This window comes from Dermacentor albipictus, chromosome 10 (assembly GCF_038994185.2).
Source record: "Dermacentor albipictus isolate Rhodes 1998 colony chromosome 10, USDA_Dalb.pri_finalv2, whole genome shotgun sequence".
Classification (NCBI taxonomy): domain Eukaryota; kingdom Metazoa; phylum Arthropoda; class Arachnida; order Ixodida; family Ixodidae; genus Dermacentor; species Dermacentor albipictus.
This window is the reverse complement of record NC_091830.1, coordinates 20,555,748-20,575,782: the sequence shown is the minus strand read 5'-3', so window position 1 is coordinate 20,575,782 and position 20,035 is coordinate 20,555,748. Positions and strand designations below refer to the sequence as shown.

The 20,035-nt window shown below is 48.2% G+C and overlaps 1 protein-coding gene across 1 annotated transcript in view; it reads right to left on the bottom strand.

Moving 5' to 3' along the window:
* The window catches only part of LOC135919682 (lipase lipl-1-like), a 38,775-nt gene that overhangs the window by 10,329 nt on the left and 8,411 nt on the right, over positions 1-20,035 (bottom strand). The window contains exons 3-5 of the mRNA XM_065453532.1: positions 16,715-16,829; positions 6,175-6,325; positions 2,952-3,044 (exon numbers count right to left, since the gene is read on the bottom strand). Of these exons, the coding sequence (XP_065309604.1) occupies positions 2,952-3,044; positions 6,175-6,325; positions 16,715-16,829 (359 nt within the window). The remainder of the gene's footprint in view (positions 1-2,951; positions 3,045-6,174; positions 6,326-16,714; positions 16,830-20,035) is intronic.

Here is a 20,035-nt window from a genome sequence, read left to right as displayed (position 1 = left end):
GCAACCGGACCCAGGCGAGATCCATGCTGTTACGCACTTCCCTGTTCCGAAGTGTGTCAAGCATGTGCGCAGCTTCATCGGCCTTTGTTCGTACTTCCGCCGTTTCGTGAGGAATTTCGCCGCCATAGCACGACCACTAACCGACCTTTGGAAAACGACGCTCCTTTCCAGTGGGGCGATAACGAGGCCTCTGCATTCTCTCATCTAATCGACATTCTCACAACGCCCCCCGTTCTGGCCCATTTCGATCCTTCTGCGCCTACCGAAGTCCGTACTGATGCCAGCGGTCACGGAATTGGAGCAGTACTGGCACAACGCCAGCGTGGCCACGACCGTGTTATCGCTTACGCCAGCAGGCTCCTCTCACCCGCGGAGCGCAACTATTCCATCACTGAGCGTGAGTGTCTGGCCCTAGTTTGGGCGGTTGCGAAATTCCGCCCATACTTATATGGCCGATCCTTTTCCGTTGTCACAGACCATCACGCGCTTTGTTGGTTATGCTCATTGAAAGACCCTTCAAGAAGACTTGGTCGCTGGGCCTTACGCCTCCAAGAATATTCGTTCTCTGTCACCTACAAATCTGGCCGACTCCACAAGGACGCTGACTGCCTGTCTCGCTACCCGGTAGACGAGCCTGACGACGCCGACAGTAGTACCGCCGACGGCATTTTCTCTGTGTCTGCCTTCGCTAACATCGCCGATGAGCAGTACCGAGACCTATCGCTCCGAGTACTCATCGAGCGTCTGCGCTCTACACCTACCGACGCGTCCGTTCGCCGATATGTCCTCCAGGGCGGCATTCTGTACCGAAGGAGCTTCCTCCCTGATGGCCCTGATCTTCTTCTTGTGCCAAAACATCTACGACAGACTGTGCTCTTTGAGATGCATGACGCACCCACTGCAGGACATCTTGGGGTAACCCGCACGTACGACCGCGTCCGCCGCCGCTTCTATTGGCCTGGTCTCGCTCGCTCCGTTCGACGCTATGTTGCTGCCTGTGATCCCTGCCAGCGTCGGAAGACACCTCAGGTGCTACCTGCCGGTCATCTGCAGCCGATCACCGTCCCTGTGGAACCGTTCTTTCGTGTTGGATTAGACCTGCTCGGTCCCTTTCCCACGTCATCCTCTGGGAACAAATGGGTAGCCGTCGCGACTGATTACGCCACCCGATACGCTATCACTCGGGCTCTCCCTACCAGCTGCGCCACTGACGTCGCGGACTTTCTCTTGCGTGACATTATCTTGCTTCATGGCGCCCCGCGACAGCTGCTTACTGACCGTGGTCGAAACTTCCTCTCGAAAGTTATCGCTGACATTGTGCATTCCTGCTCAATTCAACACAAACTGACTACTTCATACCATCCTCAAACCAATGGCCTGACAGAGCGGTTAAACCGTACTCTTACCGATATGCTGGCCAAGTACGTCTCCAAGGACCACCTCGACTGGGACATTGCCCTTCCTTACGTAACATTTGCGTACAATTCTTCCCGGCACGACACCGCCGGAGTTTCTCCCTTTTATCTACTGTACGGTCGCGAACCTACCTTACCCTTAGACACGGCACTTCCTCCTGCTGCGGTCTCAACAAGCGAGTATGCGCGCGACGCCATCGCCCTCGCTGACCATGCACGCCAGCTTGCCCGTGCTCGACTTACGGCCTCACAGACCACTCAGCAGTGTCAGTATAACACCCGTCATCGTGACGTACAGTTTTCACCTGGTGCGCTCGTGCTCCTGTGGTCGCCCTCTCGTCACGTCGGACTTTCAGAGAAGCTTCTTTCGCGATACACAGGGCCCTACCGCGTGCTGCGCCAGGTGACGCCTGTGACTTACGAAATTGCTCCTGTGGGCTCAAGCTCGTCCTCTCCTGTGGCATCTAGTGATGTCGTACACGTCAGTAGGCTCAAGGCCTACTACACTGCTTCCGAGTCCGATCTTTAGTCGCTCCGGGACGGCGCTTTTGCAGCCGGGGGTAGTGCTACGGCACAATATGTGCGATCACGAAAGGCCAGCAGTGTGAAGACGACGACGACGTTTTAGAAGCTAGCGCGGGCTGTTGCCTCTTGGCCAAGCGCAGCGTATTTTCCTTGTAAATATATTTGTACATAGCTTGTCGTCTGCGTCTTTCTACGTAACAATATTTTTTGTTATTCAGATACCCTAAATGCCCTTATCAGCATTACATGGGGGGGTGGGGGAGGGTTAACAACAGGATATTTCAAACACAATTAGGGGGGGAAAGGCAATATAGAACACTGTCAGAGTCAGAGGCTATGTCAGAGCCTATGATACCTGAAACAATAATGCGTGCGCAGCGAACAGTCGGCTGCAAATAATATGAGTTACGTATAAGTATTGCCGCCTATCACGTGGTCCGGCAATGTAGAACTTTCTAATGCTCATCTTGTAAAATGAAGCATGGTACTACTCACTGTCGACGGGATCAATTTAGAGTAACGGAGGAAATTAAAATACACCGCAGTGTACTGTAAATGGAGCAAAACACGTACGCAATAAGATTCCACCATCAATAAGAACAGCTTGGTCCGCTGTTCGATTAGCTCATCAGGTGCGTAACTCAAACGCATTCCATCCGCTTACGAAACAGGATAGCTTTGAACGTATTCGCGGGAAAAAAAACCTTAGCTTGCGGATATTTATATTGAAGAGCACTTGGTGATATTTAGCCGCATACTGCAGAAATCTGTAACGCTGCGGCGCTGCCATGAGTAAAACAAAAAGACAATTACATACCGAAGTAAAATAACTGCGCATTTGCAATATACCAGCATACGGTACACACTTAAATATAGTTAACAACTGCTTTTGCAGGAAGAACACCTACAACAGCACTTAACTGACCAAACTTCCGGTAACTACTTTATGAGGTGGGTACATATTAGTGCGATTATAAGCACGGTCATATAAAAAGAAGAGTTGCGTCTTACCTTAATTAGCTCTGCAGGCAGAGCGACTAAAGTCAGCGGCGTTTCGATGTGCGTGATATTGGCGACTGGGGCGTAACCGGCAACAACAGTGACCTGTGATGTAATATGTATATTGTACACAGAACCCGCTTCGTTTGACAAGTGATCAAAAAGGTTTCACCGCGTAGGTGGATTAGTGGAAGCTGCATTGCTATCTAGTTGTCGAAAGCTTTAGACCATGGACATATTAGGGCAGAGAAGGTGGGAAGTAAAACGGCGTGCGTGTTGTAAAAGACGCGGCAGCAAGTAAACAAGCTCACTCTCTCCTCTGGAATATGGCACATTCAAGAAATTCTGGCAAACCACTGTAGTTATATACGTGGTCGACAGCTATATGATAAAGCAATAAACTATCTATCCCTGTTTCTGATGTGCTGTACGCTTTGCAGTGTTTTTAAACGATACTGAGGAAGATGTGTTGAGCTACTACAGTAGCGTGAAAGCAGAGAATCCCCAGTAAACTAGAGGATGGGTGAGGGGGGAAGCGATGCAGACTTGCACCTTATCTGTGTCTAGTGGTTTTGTAAAGGTTTCCTTGTAAAGGCCTGTTACCTGATAGTGTTTCTTAAACAGTAATAGAGACAATTTACCTAGAAGTCCACTACGTTCAAGGCCTGTCTTAGAACAACTTGCTGTTGGGCTATCTAGTAACTTTGTCGGGGAGAGTCTTTGTCTGGATGGACGTTTTCGAATGATTGATTTTTTGGGTGTGGATGCATTTCGGGTATGTTTTTTCGCTTTGATTTTCAGCGTCATCATTATCCTCCTCATCAATCTATATGTATACTGCAGGATGATAGCGCCTCCCAGTGGTCTCTAATTACTCCTGTCTTGCGCTAGCTGATTCAATTAGAATGTCGGCTATCACCGTTTGCTCTATGGTCTACACCGCTCTCTTCCTGTCTTAAAATTCTGACAAATATAATTCGTTCCATCGCTCTTTCATCGGTCTTCAACTTCTCGAGCCCCTTTGTTAACCTTCAAGTTACTGCACCACATTTTAGCACCGGGAGAATGCAATGAGTGCATACTTTTGTTCTCTACGACAGCGGTAAGTTTCTAGTCAGGTTTTGGTCATGCCTGCTGGCACCGCAACTCATTTTTATCCTCCGCTAAATTTATTCCTCATGATCAGGGTCCCCTGTGGGTAACTGATCGAGATAAACCTGCTCCTGCACAGACTCTAGAGGCTAACTGGCGATCAAATATTCTTGTTTCCCTACCAGGCCATTGAACATTACCTTTCTGTCCTGTGAAATAATCTTCAATAAAACGCGTATACTATCTTGGCTAAAGTTCTGAACCAATTGTTTCAATTCATCCTCATTGTTGCTGAAGAGGACGATGTCATCTTCGAACCGAAATTGTTGTTGTGATATTCGCCATTTATCCTCGAGTTTCCCAGCCTTCCCAGACTAGAAACTTGAATACTTCTTCTAAGCGTTCATTGAATAGCATTAGAGAATCTGCGTCTCCTTGCCTGACTGCTTTCCCGACAGGTAATTTTCTACTTTTCTTGTGGAGAACCAAGGTAGCCGTGGAATTTTCGTAGATATTGTCGATTAGATGTAGATTGATTTGGTTATATAACCCTTTAAGGGTCGGTGATGTAAATATATGGCGCGGCGAACAAGTCAAAAGACGGTCGATTCCGTATATTTACGGCACCCTTTGTACGTTTAAAAAGCGCGCCAATTTCCTCAGTTTTTCTTTTTTGTCACGTGCTGCTGCTATGTGGGAGGAGGAGGAATAAACTTTTATTGTAGTACCAGCACTTTATGATGGCCGGGCCTAAGCCTCCCACGAAGGGACGTCGAGGGCTTGCCTCGCCGCCGCCTCGCGGGCGTGCTGGGTCGCCCAGGTTTGGTCGTCGAGGGCGGAGCTCCGCAGAGCCTCATGCAACCTCGACGAGAGAGTCGTGGTGTTAGTCTGGGTGTACTGTGCTGGGCACTCCCATAGCATATGCGGAAGCGTAGCCGGGTGAATTCCACAGCACCGGCAGTTGGGGGTAGTGTAGACGTCCGGAAATATAAGGTGGAGGCGGGCGGGAATACATGAATTTTTTTTGCACGCCTCCCTTTCTCGGTTTTCGTTGCATGGTTTGTTTTACAGCTAGTTTGTTCCTGCGCGTCTATATACTACCGCTCGCGCATTGGCGCGCGCAAGCGGCCGGTCGGGCGGCGGTTTGGGTTCTGTTGCATGGGCGGTTTCGGCTTCTTGCGCTTAGAAAACTGATGGCTATCTCGTTGCTAATCGCTCAAAAGGTGACCGCCTGTCTCTCGCTAGTTTAGTGCTCACAGGGGTGCGCATAGGAAGGATGCCGCCGTTCGGGCGTATCAACACGCACGGCGGAAATTGCCTCTGGTTGGCGATAAGATGAAGATTAGCGGAAGTATGTCACACGTTTTGCTTTTTTGACGGGCACACAACCACAGTTTTCTTGAGTGGCGTGCCTGCGCAGTTCTATTACGCTATGGATGTACATATTAGTGTAAGAGCAGCAACATTTGAGACTTGCGAAATATTCTCGTATGCGCATTTTCAAAGCCTTGAACTATCTGTATAACAATGCATCAAATTTTTAATTCTTATAAGTTTATTTCTTTTTTATTGTTGTTGATCGTGAATGAAGAGTACATACATATATACCAACCCAAAATATTTTTTCTCACTTTACGGTCACCCTTGAATATTACGGTTAATTTTTTTCGAGATAAGTCGCTTATAATTCGAATCTGTATAAAAAAATCGGCCCTGGGCGGTCACATATGGCAAAAAAATCGACCCTCAAAAAGATAACCCAAATAAATTCCTTTTCCCCGGTACATCCGAGTAGTCAGTGCCGGAATGATTGGTGGTAGCCATGTTTAAACCTTACAGAACGGGTCAGTCTTCGGCTATACAAAAAAAAAAAGCTCAGTTCCGTTTGGCATATTATTGCGTCTTTGATGCGTACACGTCACCGTGACGTCGCGAGTTTTGGCGGTTTTGTGACACCGAGTGACGTACAGACAAAGTGGGCGCAGTTTTAATTTTATTTGACCCTAAAGCGTGTCCTTTGAACGCAGACTTTTGGACCTTGTATACTAGGTGCGGCCGGCTTAGTCGTGCTATTTATTCCCCCTTTTTCGTTGCCCTTGGCTTGCTCTCCCTTCCTATACTGGAAATAAGCAACCACTATTACCTTGTCGTTGTATTCGGGCCGTAAGGAAAGAAGCACGAGGACTTCAGTGAAGCCCTGTGACCAGGCAAGGATGCTCAGGTTCGACCGGCCGGTATTATTCAGGACGAGGTCGACTGCAACTGCAACGTCGTAACAGCCGATGTCTTCAAAACTATGAATGCAACAAGATAGACAAGGCGCAATAAGAATTGGGCCGGCCAAGATTTTAGTCATGTAGATAGATCGCATTTCACAAGGGTACATTACCGGGTGAGTTGGAAAAGTTTATCAAGTAGTGCACAAAAAGGCAGAGAGAGAAAAAAAATATAGGGAAGATGCGAACGCTGCCTGCATGGCAGCTAAATGCTAGAGCACACGCAACGATTACATAGAGTGCAAAACACAGAAGGACCTAAATGTCAACAAAGGTGCCAGGTGGTGGTGGTGGCGCAACTTTATTTCCGAAAAGGGTCCTCAAGGACACCCGACTGTTCCTCAAGGTGTAGAGGGCACCTCCCAGGTCAGGACGGGGAACCCTAGATTCTCCACCGCTTTGCGGGCCTTCTGAACCGCCCAAAGTTGGTCTTGCGGCTCGCTCTCCTTAGAGCGTCGTCCCACTGTACTTGTTCTCAAGATAGGAGGCCTGCATCACGCATGCCCACAACATGTGTTCCAAGTTCGCATGTCCACCGCACTGTGCACAATCGAATGATTCGTCCGGGTCAATTCGGCGCATACGCCAAGGATTGGGATACGAGTTCGTCTGTTGCAAGCGGAGAGCGACTGACCGCACCCTGTTCAGTCCCTTGCTTGGAAGAGAGCATTCTCGACGTCCTAAATTCAAGTACTTGGTAAGCTCATTATACGTCTGGAGTTGATCTTTAAAGCCCTTAGGGGGAGATTAGGGGGTCTGAAGGGGATCGCGGCTGGCAAGTCCTCGCGCGGCCCTACAGAGCGGATTCATTAAGGTTCTGCTTTCCTCGTACGAAATCGCCCATATGGTTTGGGAACCAAACTATAGAGTGGAGACTGATAGACTAATGGCTACCTTCGAGTAACTTGGAAACCTTCGCATCTACCACTCCCACAGCAAAGGCGCGAGTGGCTGCCCTGGAATCACTATAGATTACCGAGCGCTGTGGATCTAGCACAGAAAGTGCAATGGGCATTTGTTCGGTCACCTGCGGTTTATTGGTGTAAACAGAGAGTGCGTTGCAGGCTCGTTCGTGGCCGTCTATTACGCCTACCGAAAATCAAATCAAATCAAATGAAATCTTTATTCAGCATTCTTCCGCGTATGAAAAAAAAAGAATGCTAGGACAAGAGCAAAAAAGCTGCTACAAGCAGCTTGACGAGGCCCTTGCCCCTGTTTGACTGGCAGCGAGAAGGTTTTACACTCATTGTAAATACATATTGTTTACATATATGTGTTGCATCTCACAGAAAAAAAAACAAGACAAATGTATTCGCGTACAATAGAGTCCCACGTACAGGCCAACATGTCTGAAAACATATGCAGGAAAAGGAATGTATGACAAATGTATTCACGTACAATAGCACCCCACGTACAGGCAAACATGTCTGAAAACATATAAAGGAAATGGAAGGAGAAAAAAAACGCATTTCTGGTCCAATTTAGCCCATTTTCACTCAGGTTGAACAGACAATTAAGGATCATACAAAGGTAATACGAAAACAAAAACAAGTGACTGCAATATAACAGAAAACGTTTACATTACATTTTTCCCTTAGCCTTTTTCCCCTTTCTTTCTTTTTTTTTTAAATTTGAAGACCGTCATTCGCCATTAAAAATTCTTTCCATTGTTTTCTAGTGATGGTCCTCGGGTCTATATGCCTCCTTTCAAGGCTATTTAGCAGGAATGGTACACGATATTGTAACCTGTTAAAACCATTATTGGTTCGGGAAAATGGCAAATCCCATATTTCTCTTTGCCTTACGCTGTACGGCAGCTGCAATGATTTTTTGAGGCAGCTCATTCGAAGAAAATGCTCATTTGTGCGTCTTAAGCTGCTCTGGTATTTTAAGAACAGGTTAAATATGTATGCATGCTTGACAGAAAGGACATTAAGTGACTGAAACAAATCCCGCGTATGGGAATCGTATGGGGCATTTGCGATATGGCGAATAATTTTTTTCTGTATTACAAGCTTCGCAACTGATGACCTCGGCGGCGTCTACGCAGACAGCACCCGTAACAGCCTCGGCAAGAACAGCCTTCGCGTGGGCGAGTCTTCTTCCTTGGTTAAAGATGGAGTGGACATTATTTGGAAAGAGACAAATCATAAGCGCGTCCCTGATTGCTTCGCTAAAATATCTGACGTTATCCTTTCCGCGTTCAGTGAAAATTCCCAGGTTGATCAGAATGTCCCTGCCCGCTCCTGTGCCTGACAACCGGACGACATGCGCTGTGCGCTGAGCCTCAGCTATTTCAGGAAGAGTATTGTGTACTCCTAGTTTAGAAGAGACCTCGGCGCATACGTTGAACTATAGCCCCAGGGCTACCTTGAAGACTCGGTAAATGGTGGTATCGAGGCGTTTTTCTTGTGTTTTCTTGCAACCAAGCATAGCCGCAACATTTGTAATATGACAAAGGACGAACGCGTGAATGAGCCTAATCGCACATTCCTCGCTCATGCCTCTACTTCTATTGACAATGCGTCCAAACATTCGTAGAGCATTCTCTACTTTGCCAGTTATTTTTTGTACCATGAAGCCATTGGATCTGTTATCTTGAATAGTTAGTCCTAGCACTCTGATCGACCCTACTTCAGTAATGCGGTTACCATTCATGTCAAATAGCACAATATGACGTCTACTATCTTGATTCCAGCACTTGGGTTTTCGTCCTGGCCTGGAAGGTCGGTAAAAGAGCAATTCCGACTTCCTGGACGAACATTTGAGGTCCGTTGGAGGGAGGCAGAGTTCCGGGACCCTAATAGCCTTCTGCATTCGAGCCTCCAACTCTTCATCGCTGCCCCCAGCGCTCCCTAGAGTAACATCAGTGGCATAAATGGTGCGTTCAACCGCCTCAATGTCCCACAATGTTTTAGCCAGCATGACCATGACCAGATTGAACAGGAAGGGAAACAATACCGAACCTTGTGGAGTGCCCCTGTCACCTAGCTCATAAAGTTCTTATTTTAAGTCGCCAATGTGCAAGGAAGCGGTTCTGCCGCTCAGAAAATATTATATCTAGAGGAAAAAGCATTCACCAAGATTAAGATCCCAAATGGCCTGAAGAACTGCCGTGTGGCTTACAGTATCGAAAGCTTTCTCTACATCACGAGCGAGTATGACCCTTGTATCGCGAGTGACCCTTTCTATGAGCCTCTTCTTAATTCTAGGTATAGCATCCTGGTCGAAAGTCCTGGCCGGAATCCAATCTTGGCTTACGGAATGGAATGGAAAAACTTTATTGCTTTATATCTCAGAGAGATTGGCGGTGGGCCGGTGTCTTGATGCTATGAGTCCTGGCCGCTTCACAAGGTCGGCGCCCTTATTCCAGGGCACCGCTAAGTCTTGCTGCATCGCAGGCATGCTGCACAATTTCCCGTTGGGCTGCGAGCTCGCTGCTGGTGAACAGACCCTACCATTTTTCCGCACTTGGGTTATTTACTTTTACGGAAAAAGTTTGCTCTCCTCCGCATGGTTTGAGAGATGTTGAGCACTACACGTTCCGCGACCTTACCGAGGCATAACGTCTGAGGTTTTCAAGGCCAAGAGGTTTGTCTGGCTTGGGAATGAGTGCCGTACGTGCGTATTTCAATTCTTTCGGAGCGTGGCCCTCTTTCCAGATTCTACTGATTTGCCTGTTTACGTAACTGAGAGAATTATTTTTGAGGTTGCGCAGAACTCTGTTGGCCATCCCATCGTGGCCAGCGGCAGATGTACTGCTAAGTTACTGAATCACATGGCGACTTTCACCCTCCGAGAAATGTCCATCTAGGGCGTGATTGAGAGACCCCGAGCATCCGACCGAAAGAGGGGTGAACGATTGTGTCTTCTTTAGTGGAAGGTACTGACTAGCTAGGTCATCCAACAGCTTATCATCCACCATATCTTTCCTTGCCTTGTGAATAATTTTGCATAGTAGCGACCATTGGGTGGGTTTGACTTGGAGCTGTTCTCATCTAAGAGATGTTTCAGGAGGCCCCAGCCACCGCCTCTGCGGAGTCTGCCATCCAGGGGGAGACACACCTCGTCACACTGCTGTCCACATTGAATTCTACGGTGTTCCTCAATTTCCTTATTCACTATTGCTATTCTCTTCCTAAGTCTCCTGTTCAACCGCCGACCTTTCGACCATGCTAATATCGTTTGCTTAGCCTCGAGGAGGTGAGGGAGCCTGCAGTCTATCTTATCCGTTTGGACATACGTGACAATAACCCTCTCCGATGCCCTGCTGTCAGATCCAAGTTTCTCTACCCAGCTTTCGAGTGGCGGATCAGCCGAGTGAATGAAACCACGTCTATTCCACATTAAAATGCGTCGAAGACGCTGCGGTGGAAAGAGGAGGGGCGTGATGGAAAAAGGGGAAGGGTAAGGCTGCCTCCGGTGTGAGCTTGCGGGGTTCTCAATTTGCGGAATTTGTCCCAATTAATAAGCTCATTTTCCCTTCGGTTAATAGTGGCTATCTCGAGCTTGATTGTTACTATGTAATGGCCGCTGCCCAGATCGATGTTGGTATTTTCCCAAATTTACTCCGCGATCTCCATGACAAAAGTTCAGTCGGCAGCAGAGTCGCTGCTCGAGGAGGTACCGCATCCAGTTGGATTTTCAGGGTCTGTAATAAGAGTTGCTCTAAGGTCCGAAGCGTACGTCCACAGCCTCTTCCCTTTTGCCGTTGGAGAAAGGGTATCCCCACGCTTGATGAGGTGCATTGAAGTCCCCTCCCCCCCAACAAGTAGAGGAGCCTCCCTAGCAAGTTTAGTGACCTTGGTTACGATGGATTTCAAGCATTGTCTAAAATCTTTAGGGCTGCTGTACAAATCTAGGAGAAATATGCTGTTGCTATTGCCTACGTGACTGTTGGGAACAATCTCAACCGCAATAAATTCAACATGTCGGAGTTCATGTCGGACATCAGGAATCTTCTTGTTTATCAGAATGGCGGCACCCCTGCTTCTATCTCCTCGAAAAGACTCCACCTTGTAGCCAGTGAAGAAAACATCGATCGTCAGTGTGGAGGATAATTACATGTGGCTTCTCAGCCTCCGAGTTAAGTAACTGCTGGAGGGCAGCCTCTTTAGGACTGACTTTCCCTTGCAGTTGCATTGCCAAATTCTGAAATCCTTATTAGCCGGTGCCATCCTGATTATTTGGAGATATCTTATTCAATTGAGAGTTGCTGAAACAACTTCGCTGCATTTGTAGCGTTTTAGGACCGATTTTCTGCGTGACGGTCACTGCTTACTCATTAAGATACGTCTCAATATTCTGCAGCCTGATTACGGATTCCTCCGTACTACACTCAATACAACTAAGTCAGTGGTTGATTTGTTTGATGCTATCGTTAATGGCAAAGGTAGCCTCCTTATTCCCAGACATCGCCTTGGTTTGCAACTGGTTCGGTTGATCGAACAAGTTGGGGCCCACGAGCCTGACACTCGTGGGCCCCTGTAGCGTTACCACCTCCATAGACCTCGGAACCTCATTACCAGCTGGACGCTCCGACGAAGCGGACTTGTTACGAGCAATTTCTCTGCGGAGCTCAACTTGTTCTAGTGCAAGCCTATCGACTGCCGCCCTGAGGCTGGTATTCTCCTTTTCTAACGATGCAATGTTATCTCTCTCTGGACTGCGAATCTCCCATTCCGACAGCTGCTATCGACTGCCGCCCTGAGGCTGGTATTCTCCTTTTCTAACGATAGAATGTTATCTATCTCTGGTCTGCGAATCTCCCGTTCCGACAGCTGCGCCGCGCTCTTTGCCTTCGACCTTGGTAGCCCACGAGTCGGCACCTACGACAGACGAGAAGCACCTGCGGGCCCTTGGTGTGGTAGTGGCTCCTGCTTCTGCTTGATCTCGCTGTCTTGATGACGCACGTTGCCGGGAGCGGCTGTGCGAGTGAGAGCGCCTCCCGGATGTGAGGCGACTGCTCGCCACCTGCGGCTTCTATTCAGCCATCTGTGTCTTTGTGCGCTCCTCTCGCGCGCGCTCTTGACGTGTCACACGTACCAGGTATGGAATTCGGTACCGCTTTTTGCACACATTGTGAGCCGTCTGATACAAGCCATGACACAATTTCCATGTCGGCTAACCCACATGCGATTCACTTGGGTTACGCAAACCACAGCCCCTACATTCCATAGTTCAGGCTGCGGGCAGACGTCTGCTCTATGACTAATCCTGCCACAGGTGTAGCATACATCAACTTGTTTGCGGTAAAAAAAAATAACAGCACACCAAGGCAGGTCCGTATCTCACAAAGTTCGGCAGATGAAGTCTGTCAAACACTATAATACCTGATCCAGAATCTTTTTATTCTCCAGACCCCGAGCGCTGGCTCGTTGCGGTCATTCAAAATGTTTCTCTCAAGGGCTGCCGGCCCATCGGCAATGCCCACATTTCTAATAACCCCTTTGCACATATCGCTAGGAGCAGTTTCATAATCGTTACCTCATAGGCTTCAACAGCCATGGTAATAGGTTAGATGTGCACATAACTTTTTGCATTTTTTCCAGGTGGGGTGCTGGGCACTAGGATGTTTCTTTATAACGCTTGGACAAATTACATCATCCATTGTTTGCTCCACACTTAGGCCTGCCGCCTCGGTGACTGCTTTGCCAACTGAAGTGGGACCGATATTCTCCTAATTCAAGTCGCCTCCGGGGCGCAGTAGAATTTTGATATGCTCCTAGGACATGGGAGGCATGGGCGAAAATTTTACAACCCGATTCATAATGTTAGAAAACGGGCAACGTGCGCTTGCCTGCCCCGCGCCAGCGTGGCCTCCTTGCTTAGGGGCCGGGTGAAGAGAAAACACCCGGCCAGCCTGTTTCACTCTTCTGCCGGAGGCAGTCTTCCAGTCCACTTCCTCGTCGAAATCTTTCACTTGCATAGAAGCCACCGCCATAGCAGGCGTCAAGGGCGCTCCACACCATGGGCGAAGGAGTCATCGTCACTTCGCCGCGCTAGGCCTGTCAGCCATTAGGCCGAGCAGCCGACAAGGTGTCGCACAGACAAACACAAGAATACGTCGGCTAAAAGTCAACCCACTGACAAAAATTTGGTGTCCACAAAAGCGTCACAATTTCCCGCGTCGATTGAGACCATAGCCACAGCGATACGAGCAGATTGTCCACTCGAAAGCATTGATGAAGCTGATCTTTCCCCGTCCCAAAACCTCTTCGTCTTTAAGATGCCAGGTGAAAGAGGCAAATAAATCATCAAGGAACCTAGGGGCAGTGCATGCGCGGGGTGAAAAAGTAAAATTTGTGGTTTTCTTACGCGGATAGATGTCTGATTTGCATGTGACTGCGACTGCTTTGTAGTGTGTAAAGCTCCTACTATCCCACGTCTTATGTCATCATCATTACCATCATCAGACAGGCAATTTATATTTGCCGCTCGCAGGACAAAGGCATCGGCCAAAGTTCTTCTATTAGTCCCGGTATCAGTAATAACATTACTCCATTCAAACCCTTCAAAAGTTCGTTCTGATTGCAACAAAGTATGCACTGTCACACTTCGGCAGCGTTTTCCTAACCTCTCCACCAAGCCTTTCACAATAAGAAGACAGTGACTTACTTGCCTTACGGCCTCACCTACGCCGTGCCACAATATGTTAATTTCTATATATGTTCAAATTGCGAAGAGCGACATATTCTGAGAGTGCAAAGGGAACAAAAGCAAGAAAGACGGGCTTTAAGCAAGATATAAATTATGTTAAAGGAGATTGAGGCCGCATTTAGAATAAGTGCTTAAGCTAGAACACTTTGCAAGAAAAAATTCTAGACAATCATGATGCTGGACATGTAAGTGAAGGTGGCCAGGCCGTGAACAAGAGCACTTACGAGCGAAAAGCTTTGTAAATTCAGCCTCTCACCTTTTACTGTCACAAAAAGTCTGGTACATATAATATCCTACAGATACAGCAGCTCTGGTTTAAGATGCCATCGTCATAGTGAAATAACGGTTGGCTTTGTAGTGGCGCATCGAGCCTTCACACACAATGGCTGCCAAGGAAAATAATTACTGTCGGCTGGGTGCCGCGTTGCGAGTCAGAGCTCGGGTTTCATCTCTCTTTGTTCCTGTTTTTAATGCTAATCAATATTTGTGCTAGTGATAATCATCACCATCATAATCGCCGCTATCAACAAAACATAGACAAGCTGCATCTACTGGCCTCTTAAAATTCATTGGCCCTCCACATGCCGCAGCAATGGCAGGCTGGCCGATGCCGCACTTCAGCCCATCGCTTCCATCTAATCCGAAGATGTCAGTAGCTGGTTAGTCAAAGTGGAGGCTGTCACGGCTCAGAGCGTCATCCCAATCCAACCTTTAAAACATGAGGTTCTGTTGTATGTCCTATCAACCGACGTCCTTTGCCACCTGCCCCTGCGGTCACATAACTCAGCTACAGGCAACGATCTGAAACGAGGCGTCACGAACTACTTCAGCGAACTGAGTGAACTCCCGCCGCAGCCCTCCGACACCTTCTGCATTTGTCGAGGTACCGGCTGCTCCCTGTAACATTGGGATGTGCGCCAGCCGTCGGAGAGCAAGCACCTGTCCGTCTCACGATTGTGTCTCGTCGTCCATGCGCCGGCGTCCGAGCATTACATGTGCACGTTCGTATAGACCACAGGCAGCAGCCGGAGCAAATCATCGCCACCTCACATTCCACGTACAGTCAGCGACGCTGCCACCACGTTGACGACGTCTCGAACAAGCACGACTTGTCTCCCAGCAGAGCTGGCATTGCCCGCACACGCGCATGGCACGCTGGCCAAAGAAACAGACAACCTCCATGCCGCTTCGCATGCATGTTCTGCGGCGCTGGCCACTGACAGAGCTTTGACGACTTCGCGCATGCCGACAGCTCCTCGAGAACAGCCGAGATCACTTTTTGTCGGCCCCACCGCGCGCCCACATGAGCCCAAACGGAAGGCTGCCGAAGTGGCGGTTGCAATGGCCACCAGGAAAGATGAAGATCTGCCAAGTGCGCGTGCAGAAGCATTACCTGCCAATTCTCCTGAATTTTCGTACAGCTTACGAACTGGGGCTGTTCTTACAATTTTATTTATGCTGTGTCAAATTTTACACAAATTCTGTTCGCAAATGTTATTCGCTCGTGCGTCTCCGAATCTTCCGACTCCAGTCTTCTCAAGTCTTACACACCTACAGACCGCCTGGGCATAAATGTTTTCTCGGGCATCTGCGCAATATACTTGCGAATGGCTGATTTGTCTCTTTACTGGTTGAACATGTGCCAAGAAAGGCAAGCAACACTGAAATCACGACGGCAATGACCACTGTTTTCTGTTGTCGAATCCAAATCCAAGGGGTCACGTTTGTCCGCAGTTTACACTGCAAATGTCTTTCCATTCATTCCAGCATAATCGCTGGTGCTTGCGTGCACTTCAGAGCGCACATACTCACGCGCAATCACATACCACGTGCCTCCTTTGCTGTATAAGTGACAGCGTTCAAGAAATATTGGTTCATGCAGGTGCGCCTTCCGTCTAATGATAAATAACAACAATAACTCGATGAAAGCTAAAACCGGCTAAATTTAAAACAACAATGCTTGGAAAAGCAGCACTCACTTGTAAACAGATGCTTCCTTAAGCTCTCCAGCGAAATTTCGAAGCAACGTGGCTTGTCAAGTAGAGCGCATTGAAAAGCAGCGCATCGCGAACAAATAGTATTTGATATGCACGAAAACAACTACATGGATGTTGACTTAATATGTGTTTGTGATGCAACATATAAGAAATCGTATATGTGAGATATTGAAACTGCTACTTCCAAGTTCGGGTGAGTGCCCTTTAGGCGCCTGGAGTTAAAGAAACGGATGCATTTATTCGAACACGCTAAAATTCAACGATGAAACAGAAAAGTTTTCACCATTATTTTTGCGAAAAGCGGGTGGGTTCTCTCGCGTGAGGTTCCGTCATAGCCTTCGTAATTAAAGAAGATATAGTTCTCAGCCACTTTCAGCAGAAAGATTAAAAATAATGACCTGCTCAAGCTCATTTATGTGGAATTTACATTGCTGAAAGCCATGCAAGAATAGTCTAGTATTTTTCTTGTTTCTTTCTTTTTAAATAGTGTCCTGCAATAGTGAACTGGCTTCCGCATCAACACTCTTCCAACTACTAAGCACTTTGGCAAGTCGTCATTTCAAATTCACTGAATGAAACTAAGATACATCTTAAGCTACCTGCACTTTACTATCTAGCTGCAAAACTATCGGCGCGTTATGCAAAATATTTTGCCGCCAATTCTCACGGTGTGTTTCCCTACTTTCTTCTGGTTGTGTGTTATGAGTAATATCATTTTTAAGAGACCATGTGATCAACTACTTCCACTTGCCTCCAGTCCCAAAATTCACGGTCGTTCGTAGTCAGGTTCACGTGGTAGTTGGAATACGGTACACCTCTGGCATTGATGAGCCAGACGTCGTACCCCTGGTCAGCCATCAAGAAACCTGAGAGAAAAAAGGTTAGTATGCACTGTGTCAGTCAGTCAGTCAGTCAGTCAGTCCAGTCAGTCAGTCAGTCAGTCCAGTCAGTCCAGTCGGTCGGTCGGTCGGTCGGTCGGTCGGTTCAATTTTAAGTGCAGAACACTTTAGAGGCCGGGGATGTCGTTTGTCCAATGTCTTTAGGCGTCACGCACCCTGACTGATCCCGAAACTAGTCAAGAGAGGGCACCACAGCACCCAGGCAACCCACCACCCAGTTCCAAAGGGGACGCTCATAACATCCATCCATCAATCCATGATACCCAAGCAATTCAAGAGAGGGCGCCACAGCACCCAGGTTGATATCAAAACTAGTCAAGAGAGGGCGCCACAATACCCAGGCAGATAGGGAGCTCTTGCGGCTTTTGTGAGGTCACGTGGCATATTGGGGAGGTGGGTGTGGTCCGAAATTTTTTTCACGAATTGCGAATGGCTGATTGCCGAAATGCAATAGGAACAGTTTGGAATAGCTTTAGGTTTAGCGCCCTTATCTTGGTCGAGGCATGTTTGCCGTCCTCACAAGAGCAGGAGCAGCTGTGAAGAGTGGTGAGCCGCACCCGCTCTCCAATCATTTGCACCGAGGTCGCGGGATCGAATCCCGGCCACGGCGGCCGCATTTCGATGGGGGCGAAATGCGAAAACACCCGTGTACTTAGATTTAGGTGCACGTTAAAGAACCCCAGGTGGTCAAAATTTCCGGAGTCCCCCACTACGGCGTGCCTCATAATCAGAAAGTGGTTTTGGCACGTAAAACCCCATATATTACTAATCATTTGCACCAATCAGTGCACCTCAGTGGCAGGTACAAGCCAGTTCCGCGACAGCTGCGCCTCTAGTGAGCGAAGGGGGTGGAACTTCGGGCTTTGCTGGCGCTGATGTGACCTTCGTGCCCGAAGGACCCAGGACACCCAAGAAGAAGAAGAATAGAATTTGTTGATAGGAAAGAAAGAGAGGTCGACCTGAGCTAGTGCGCTCTAGTCTGCTACTCTGCACAGGGGAAGAGGGAAGGGGAGTGAAAGTACTCGGATAGATGATGGTGATAAGAGAAGTGGTGAGGGCTTATGTACATGAGGCAGTTGCCTTGCTGGAGCCGCTCGCGAGCTTGGTGTTTTGCGGAAACTTCAACAACACTTTAGCTGCACGCATTGAGGTTGCAGTGTCAAGCCAAGGGCTGAGGATAGCTTCCTCCGACAGTGGTTGCCTGCCAACGCTGGCTAGGAGACTTTCTATCCTCCTTCGCTACAACATATATGCTGGGCAATCCCACTGTATGTATTCCAGTGTTTCAGACATCTGGCAGTGTTCACAATCTGGGCTGTTGGATTGTCCGATAAGGTGCACGTAGTGACGGGTGAAAGCAACGCCGAGCCGAATCCTGTGCGGCAACGACGTTTTGCTCCGTGTAAGCTTCGGGGGCGTCTGTGAATGTAGTCATCATGGGCTCTGTATGCCTTTGTAAGGTCCTGCATAAGTGCCTTGATCATGGAGTTGGTGTCAGGTCGCGAGTAGGCAACCCATACTTCATCAGAGGAAGAGAAGGCCGATCTTGCCTCATTGTCAGCGAGTTCATTGCCACTCACACCACAATGACTAGGCACCTATTCAATGATGATCACGTGGCCGCCTAATTCGGCACTGTGATGTAGTTTGGCTGTTTCCAGCACGAGCAGGTAGATGGTTCTTTCTTTAAAAAGCATTTTAGCACCTTTAGCGCTGATTTGGCATCGCACAATACCGTCCACTTATGAGGTGTCTGCGTTCTCATAAAACGGACAGCCTCCCGTATTCCCGTAAGTTCCGCAGCCGTACATGCCGATTTGTGATCTAGTCGAAATCTTAGAGTAATTCCAAGTTGTGGCATGACAATTGCGTCCGTTGTGACAGATGGCGTGACCGAACCATCGGTATATACTCATAGAGTCCCAGCATATAATGTAAATATATGGGACAGGGTGAGCTGTTTCAAGCCAATGGAAGAAACGTGGGATTTCTTCGTAATTTCGGGTATCTGAAGCCTCACTAGTGGTCTTGGCAATGTCCATGGAGGTGTCTCGGGGATGTTGGTGGCCTGGAACCTTGCAGGTATAATGCTTGCGTGACATGCAATTGCTTTAGAAAAACCGCAGTCAAGGCTGGTGATTGGAAGTGTTGACAGAGGATGACCTGAGTGTCTGGTCAGCAGGCGAAGTTCACACAGGTTTGCAAGACCTGTATATGTCGATTAGATAAGTCCGTGCTTCCACTATTGTACTCTAAGTTGACGTGTAACGTGGCAAGCCAAGACATATCCGCAGTGCTTGTGCCTGACGGCTCTGCAGCGTGCGTATACACAATGATCCCATGTTAGATAGCAGAGGCATGCTGTAGCGTATGTATCCCACAAAAAGTGCCTGCTACACTTGTAGCAAATTTCGCCCAGAGGGGCCCCATCTCAGTTCAGATATTACACGAAGAACGTGTATGAAATTGGTATGTTTAGCCCTAAGTGCAGTAACGTGTTTGTTCCAGTAAAGACTGCGGTCTATTATAACGCCAATAAATCTCTGGTAGTTGACTAAAGGGAGCGCCGTTTCGTCGACAACGATTGTATATTGTGACATTTATTTGCGCGTGGATGCCAACACTGCACATTTAGTTGCTGAGAGTTGCAGACCTCTACGGCGCAAGTACTTCGCAGTGATGGTAGCCGCACGTTGAAGCCTTGCACGCACTTGTGGACGTGTGACCCCAGTTGACCAAATACAGATATCATCCGCTACGTACTGATATGCGTTGTTTCAGGTAGCTCGTCTGCACGTCCCACCAGTATGATATTGAACAATATTGGGCTAAGGGCGTCACCCTGCGGCACACCTTTGCGAACGTCACGTCTATCAGGTTCACCATCCGAAGTGGACACGAAAATGGTGCGGATACTGAGTTAACTTTGCAGCCATGCATACATCCAGCCACCAACTCCAATGTCCTCAAGCGCCCGAAGAATTGAATGGTGGAAGACGTTGTCCTAGGCACTTTTGATATCTAGAAATAGTGCATGTACCAGGCGATGGCGTCTCTTTTCCTCTCGAACAGAAGGTACTAAGTCGATCGCACCGTCAATGGACAATCGGCGTCTTCTGAATCCGTAGATAAAATCAGAAAATCCACTACTTTTCTTGAGTATCCGTTGCTCA